The sequence below is a fragment of the Leptodactylus fuscus genome, chromosome 11, assembly GCF_031893055.1.
Source record: "Leptodactylus fuscus isolate aLepFus1 chromosome 11, aLepFus1.hap2, whole genome shotgun sequence".
Taxonomy (NCBI): Eukaryota; Metazoa; Chordata; class Amphibia; order Anura; family Leptodactylidae; genus Leptodactylus; species Leptodactylus fuscus.
Window position 1 is genome coordinate 15,051,703 of NC_134275.1, and position 7,689 is coordinate 15,059,391.

At 47.0% G+C, this 7,689-nt stretch overlaps 1 protein-coding gene across 1 annotated transcript in view; it reads left to right on the forward strand.

Moving 5' to 3' along the window:
- Window positions 1–7,409, forward strand: part of EFNB1 (ephrin B1) — a 45,307-nt gene extending 37,898 nt beyond the window's left edge. The window contains exons 3-5 of the mRNA XM_075259856.1: window positions 4,873–4,965; window positions 5,137–5,271; window positions 6,381–7,409. Coding sequence (XP_075115957.1) covers window positions 4,873–4,965; window positions 5,137–5,271; window positions 6,381–6,772 — 620 coding nt within the window. The 3' untranslated portion in view covers window positions 6,773–7,409. The remainder of the gene's footprint in view (window positions 1–4,872; window positions 4,966–5,136; window positions 5,272–6,380) is intronic.
- The last annotated feature ends 280 nt before the right edge of the window (window positions 7,410–7,689 follow it).

The following is a 7,689-nucleotide window of genomic DNA, read 5'->3' on the forward strand; positions in this document are numbered from 1 at the left end:
AGCGCCTCCAGTCATTCTTGTGCTGTGTGACCCCCTCTACCCTCTCCCTCGGCAGACCTCACATTGTGTTTCTGTGAAAAAGGAGGGTGAAAAATAACTTTCATTCCATCGGGGTTTGCTTTTCCATATTTGGGGCTTGGGTTTGAAACTGTACAGGGAAGAGAAGTGCCATGTGTGACTACAGAGCTGATCCGAGGCTGGCGCTGACTAAGCCGGGCCCCCAGTGCTCCTAGAAAGCTGGCACGCTGCAAATGTGTTAGTAGGTACAATGACGGGCCATATCATTTATTAAAACCATTGCAACCTGTATACGCCAGGGTCCCTCACAAAGGTTGCAGTTACTTTGGTAACACTAGATGCGCCCTCACCAAAAGTCTAGAAGCCCCGCTAGATTAAAATGTCCACTATAGCAAAGCAGAGGGGGTCTCGGGTGCCGACAAGGACCTTCATAACCAATTTTGTTATAAAGTGACGACGATAGGTCACAATTGCAACTCGTATACCCATCTTTCCCAAAGTCCAGAGCAGCAGACATGTTCTAGTCATGTAGTGAGTACATGGATGGCAGCTCTTGTCTTGCTTTAGCCGCATTTACCAGGTAAGGGCGAGTCACAGCCAACATTTCACCATCAAATGACAGTGCCCATTGGAAAATGACCCATCGTTCCTCCGTTATTCCTATATTGGAGGCATAAGCCCCGGGTCACATCTGCACATGGGTTTCCATTTGGGGAGTCCCCCCGAACGGAAACCTATTCCGCATAAAGGAAACCCCACAGACCCTATAGGCTACAATGGAATCTGTGCAGAGAGAAGAGTGGAATGGAATGACCCAAACGCAGATGTGACCCAAGCCAAAGTCTGTGCATGGGGACACCACAAACTAGTAATGAATAGCAACACCCAATTCACATGTGTTTCCAGTAGGAATAATAGAGGGACAACAGACAAACGATGCTCTAGAAGGGTTTACATCAATCAGAATACAAATAGTAACGATGACAATTCGTAGGTTGCTGAGCGCTCCAGTTTACACATCTCAGTTGGGGTGGGGGGGGGGGGGGTGTCTTCATTTTGATGCAAATTTACATCCTGCCTTGTATTGCAAAGGCAAAAATTTGCAGCCATTCCCGAGCAAATCTGCGTTTGTTCCACCTGAACCTTCCACTGTTCATTTCCTTGTAGACACTGTTTTTTTCCGTTGTGTTGTCAATGGGAAGTGGGAAATGCCCCCTGGCTGGTACAGAATTTGCAAATTCAACATCCAACTCTGCATTTGGTACGGCAGAACAATTCCGCCGCTAAATTCCCCCCGCAGAATTTTTCAGCTTCTGCAGATTGTGTGCACTTGCCCTAAGACATGCAGGCTTTGCAGCAGTCTGCAGCCTGGAATTCCCTGGTGTGAAGCCGCCCTTATGAGTCACGGGCTTTAGCCAACTACCTGGTCTAAATCCATAAATGATACTATAGCGTGCTGCAACCACAACCAAGTTTACCTTGTAAAATGGCATCTTATGGAGAAAAACTGTAAATTCTCGCCACGGATTTAGCTTTCCAGCCGTCTGATGATCTGTGACGTGTAAATGCAGCCTTAGTCTCGTTGTCTTAACACGTTGGACGTGCGAGTACCATGGCAGCCCTTGCCGTACCAAAGAGACAAACTTTTTTTTTTTTTTTGCAAAGGTTTCCTTCAGCCTCACTTTTATATTTGTTTTTTTCTCCTAACTTCTCACATACGGGAATGTTTCCCACTTGCACATGGAAGAACAAAAACAGAAGCGTTGGACTGTAGGGAGGTCCGCTGCTTATTCTGCTCCCGCTGCTAATAATCCCCCTTCCATGGGCTTGCTGGTTTTGCCTGGAGCCTTCCGATGCTTTATATTTCTTTTCTTTTTTCCAAACCCCATGATCCCGCTTCCCAGACTGGGACAGAGGTTTAATTTCCTGTGTGGGGGGAATCCTGCAGAGATTGGGAGGAGACGCTCCAGTTAACCCCGTGCATGCTTGTTTGAGGCCGCCACGTTATTATAATGCAATACCCCGGACGACGCATCTGCAAATAATGGAATAGCTTGTAAATTTACTCTGGGTGCAGGTAGGGGGCCATGATGGCTCAAGTCCTTCATTCTAATTTTAGGAGCTGAAGGTCTTCCTCATATCAATGTCCTGGGTCTTCTATATCTAACCTGTCATCCATAGGTTCTGCTTTTGTTCTCCTGAGCTGCTTCAGTAGACTTCAGTATGGCTGCTATGAGCACAAGGCCAGATTTTCCAAGACCTGAGGGTCACAGGGCATTTTTCTTTAGCCATTGATCTCCTTTCACACCCCTGCCGGGGTTAAGCTGTTATTACTATACATTGTGTGAGCGGTGTTGGGCTCTGGGCTGTTCAGAAATGAGCGTCATTCATTGTCCGGCCCTTAGTGGTCGGGCACCAGCCATGTCTCTGCCGTGCATGAAGAACACCTCTTTCTGATACTTCTGCAGCTCTTCACACAGACCCTCACCTCGGTAGTTTGCTTTACTTCCTGGGGTCTCGCTTAGTATGTAAGGCCTCGTTCACACTGGGCACGGGACTGTGTATTTTGGTCCTCATTCTGATGGACGAAGCTGCTTCAGAGTAGGACCGAACTGCGACTGTCGCAGCTTCCCGCTCTGGAGTAGGCCCAAATGAATATGCCTAGTCCGGAGGGTGCTGTCGCGAGGCGGAAGCTGAAGAAAGGGCAGCTCGCTTCTTTTTTCCGTGAGCCGGGACCTACCACTCACGGAAAAACAGAAGCTAGCGGTCTACATAGACCTCCATTGTGAGGGGGCGGATTCTGAGGTGGATTCGGCGTTCGAATCCGCCCACTCTTGCCCCGTGTGAACGAGCCCTTAGTGTCCTAGCTTAGACTTTATATGTCTAAGCCTAGTTAGTTGGTTTCTAATGTATGCTTAGACTTTGTTCACTTCTGCAGAGGAGGCCTTGAGAACAAAGAAAGCTTCCGAATGTCTGAGAAAAATCTACGGCTAAAGCCCGGTTCTTATCTGTGTTCGGTATTCTGTTCGGGTAGTCCACTAAGAAACCACACGGACCCCAAGCAGCACTTTTCTCTCTGCATGTTTGGTGTGGACATGGAGCAGAGACCACATGGACCCTATTATAGTCTAAGGGGTCCGTGTGGTTAGCTTTTAATGCATATAAGTTTTCCAGGCTTGGGGACCCCCCTTGAACAGAATACCAAATGCAGATGTGAACCGGGCCTGAGTTGTCCTGTGTGGTTGATTGCTAAAAGTATATCCTGTTGCGATCCGAGAAACGTGTGTCGGGACATTTCCCATATTAAGCAATGGAACATCCTTTTTACTATTCGCCTATGTATGAGCGCTTCTTTGCAGGTGTGGCCATATAACTGCTTTTACGGCGTACCTGGTCTTATAAGACATCTAATGGGGGGCAACTAGTTAAATATTACAACGTGGCATTTTATCCATCAAAAAAACGCTCATGGAATGAAATTTACCGCCGGATAAATGGTTGGCTTTATTGTACAAGCCATTCAGACGCTGGCTTTAATATGTCTTTTGATGTGAATGAGCAGACTCCTGACAATATTGGCTAAGTCTCTGCTCTTCCCAGGCCTGCAGGCACTTAGAGGGAGGGTCCCATTCTGCAGAGATGACTTCTTCCTAGTCTAATCCAATAACAAGCCCGGACACTCCGATATATCAGAGTCTATAAATCTTTGTAATTGTTAATGTGGTAATGAATCCATTTCACTGTTGGCTGTATCCAGTAATACATGTTATTATATTGCATAGCCGTCGCTTTGGGTGGATATAGACGATTAGTACAGGTTATACAGAACACAATGAGGTTTTGTCTCTCCTTTTAACACTTGGCCAGAGCAGGTAACAGGACTGGTTTACTCTTGTAGAACCACAAGTTTACATATAAGATGGTTAAACATCAAGAGACGCCGGATCTATAAAGGGAACTTGTGATTTATTCTGCTTTGGTAAAGAGAGAGACGCTACGCTCTCGTGATATAGAGGGTAGAGATGAGCGAGTACTGTTCGTATCAGCCGATCCAAACAGCACGCTCCATAGAAAAGAATGGATGCACCTGGTACTTCCGCTTTGACGTCGGCTGGCCGCTTAACCCCCCGCATGCCGGCTACGTCCATTCATTTCTATGCAAGCGTGCTGTTCGGATCGGTTGATCCGAACAGTACTCGCTCATCTCTAATAGAGGGTTGTCGTGTCAAAGTAGCGTAAACCATGACTGGACTCCTAGGAGAGACCGTGAGAGTCCTGATCCTGTCCATATTGGCTTATTGACAGTCTTCTCTGTACACACAGTGGTCCGGGAAAAGCTGTCAATCTGCTGTTGTGGGCAGGGTGTTCAGGACTCTCACGGTCTCTCTTAGGAGTCCTATCGTGATTTATTGTGCCCTGCCTAAAATCCTATAACCCTAAGGCCGGGTTCACACGGACCAAAAAATGGGTAGCCGCGACTGGACCGGCATCCACCCACGCACTCCACTCCGGATTAGGCCCAGTGAATGGGCCTAGTCAGGAGTGTCTTCAGGCGGGTTCGCAAGGCATGTCCGTTCTTTGTTCTGGCTCCCGAAAAAAAGAACTGACCGGCTCCCATTGATTTCAATTGGATCCGTCTCTTTGGTCAGGATTTTGAGGCGGATATGGCATCAAAATCCTGACCAAAATACCCCGTGTGAACTCTGCCTTACTATATTCTCTCCCTTGACTATATTCTACTCTTACTAATTACTGGACAGCTTCACTTTAAGTATAAAGACTGCCATGATATTCTGCCTTGTTTTCCGTAACTTCCGATGGTCATATTAACGTAATGTATTCTTCACACCACAGCTACTTCCAATGGAACTCTACAGGGCCTTGAGAATCGAGAAGGAGGCGTATGCTACACACGATCCATGGTGATCATCATGAAGGTCGGACAAGGTACGGAAGGAAACTTATCCAATGTCTTGGCCTAAAACTTGAGTTTAAACTAGAAGTTTCATCGAATAAATGTAGAGATGTCACAATGAGGCTCCAACGGGGGTCGTGTTGATTTCGCATTGCTATGAAAATTTCCACTTCTGTTTTTGATGATCAAAAAACTTTTCACAGATCCAAATGCAGTATCACCAGAGCAAGTCACCACTAGCCGGCCCGGCAAAGATGCATATAATACTGGAAAGATGGCGACGCCTGGACCTTCGAATGATGCAAAAGATTTTGATGGAGAAGTGCATGGAAAGCCAGGTGAGAGATGACGTACTAACGTGACTTTGTCAATAGGCTGAGAAATTCTAAGTCTCTATTCCGATCATAAGAAACCGTGGAAGTAGCTGAATATTGGTAGAATTTCATGTTTGACCCCCAGCATCCTCCGCAGCGCTGATAAACAGGTGGTAATGGGCTGGATCATTTTACGGACCGGTCCTTCCTTTCCTAGGGTCTCCAGCTGTCTCTGCCTAAATTATTTGTGGAACGTGTGAAAAATGTTAATAAACCTGTAATGACAAGAAAACTGCACAAATGTTCTAGCCTTTCCTACAAGCTTTGTGTTGTTTATTAAATTTTTAGGGCCTTTAGGTTTTCTATGCAGTAAAGTGTTAATTTTTTTTTTTTTTTTTTTGTGACTAACACGTAGGAATAGCCTTAAGAAAGGCTTTAGATGTCTTCTCCACGCCGCCGTTCTGTAGAAACCCCGGTTTTCTTCGGTATGCAAATGAGTTCTCTCGCAGCACTGGGGGCAGTCCCCAGCGCTCAAACAGCACTGAGGGCATCCCCAATGCTGCGAGAGAACTCTCCAGCGACGCCACTATCATCTTCTGAAACTGCCTCTTCACGCATCTTCTTCCGGCACTGGAGTGAAACTTCTACACATGCGCAAGTTGGCGCTGCCATCGGGCCTCGGGCAGAGCCGACTGCGCATGCCTGCCTGGTGTAAGCAGCAAGATATAGGCGTCGCTGGAGAGTTCTCTCGTAGCATTGGAGACGCCCCCAGTGCTGTTTGAGCGCTGAGGACCGCCCCCAGTGCTGCAAGAGAACTAATTTGCATACCAAAGAAAACAGATTTCTACGGAACGGCGGCATGGAGAAGACATCTAAAGGTAGGAGAAGAATAGTCATTTTTAATTCTATTCCTACGTGTTAGGGACAAAAAATTGCATTTTAATGATAGGAGCACGATGTAAGTCTGGAAATTGCTAGATATTTTGCAAAATTAGCCAAAAAAATATATATATATATTAATGATCCATCCCTTTATTGTGTGATTGCTTAGTTGTATTAGATATGTCGCTCTTCTGTCTCTTTTTGGCTGCTTTCCCCCCTGCTCACCCCTACCTTGTATTTTTGTATTTCAGATACTGTGAACCAAGCGGATAAACCTTCCTCAGGAGGCGGCGTTGACAGCTTCTTCAGCTCTAAAGTGGCCGTGTTTGCCGCCATCGGGGCAGGATGCGTGATCTTCCTTCTCATTATCATCTTCCTAGTAGTTTTGCTTATCAAGATCCGAAAACGACACCGCAAACATACGCAACAAAGGGCAGCGGCCCTATCCCTTAGCACATTGGCTAGCCCTAAATGCAGCGGCAATGCTGGCACTGAGCCAAGTGACATCATCATCCCGCTGCGGACTACAGAGAACAATTACTGCCCACACTATGAGAAGGTGAGCGGGGATTATGGACACCCTGTGTACATCGTACAAGAGATGCCGCCTCAAAGCCCCGCAAACATTTATTACAAGGTCTGAGATGAACTGTGACCACTCATCCTGCTCCCCATCAGTGGGATGGCCAGTCAAGCGCCAGGAGCACAGGCCAAAGGTCGCTCTGCATTACAGGACTCTGGGAGACGGAGCAATAAGACTAACTTTCCCTATGTTAGGTATTTTTATATAGTTTGCCCCATTGTTCTGCTCCCTTTCCTGTCCAGGGGAGGGTGGTTTGGATATGCTCCTGTCTGCACTTTGCACACCTGCGGTGGTCAACCCTTACTTGACATGCAAGGGCAGTCTGAACTGTCTTCCACGATTGTGGTTGTGGAGGCACAATGATGCAGGTAGTATCGACGGCTGTGACTTCAGTATTCAGCAAAGCAATGTCCTATAGGATGGTAGCAGAGGGGTAGTGACCTATGGATGCCCTGATATGACATGGACTGCGCCCTGTTATGAATGACCAAGTCTAGGCATGTATGTGCTGATGGAATAGGGCACAGAGGTGGTAAGACACGCATAGATCCGATTGGTCTCTGTGTGAGTGGTAGAATTCTGCGTGTCCCGCTCTTTTCCAGTCTAAACCCACTTTGGCTTACCCAGTTCTTGGGTGTGCGGTAACCATGCGCTGGTACACACTCCGCGAGCTACCTGTGTACACATATGCACTTAATTGCACACTCCTTAGGTTGCATCTCCCGTACTGCCTGCGAAGCTAGTGATATCCGCAGGCGTCATGGTAAAAATGGTATCACGTAGATGCAACCGCTTGTATGTGCTGGATCCTGTTTTGTGGCAATCACCCGACACTACCCTCCAAAATATTCAGGATAATGACTGACCTATAGGAGAGAGTGAAACCCCCCAACGCAGGGTGTTATGAAATCCTCTTATGCTCTGTAATGTTTTTTTTTTTTTTTGGGGGGGGGGGGGGTTTGTGATCAAGCATAGTC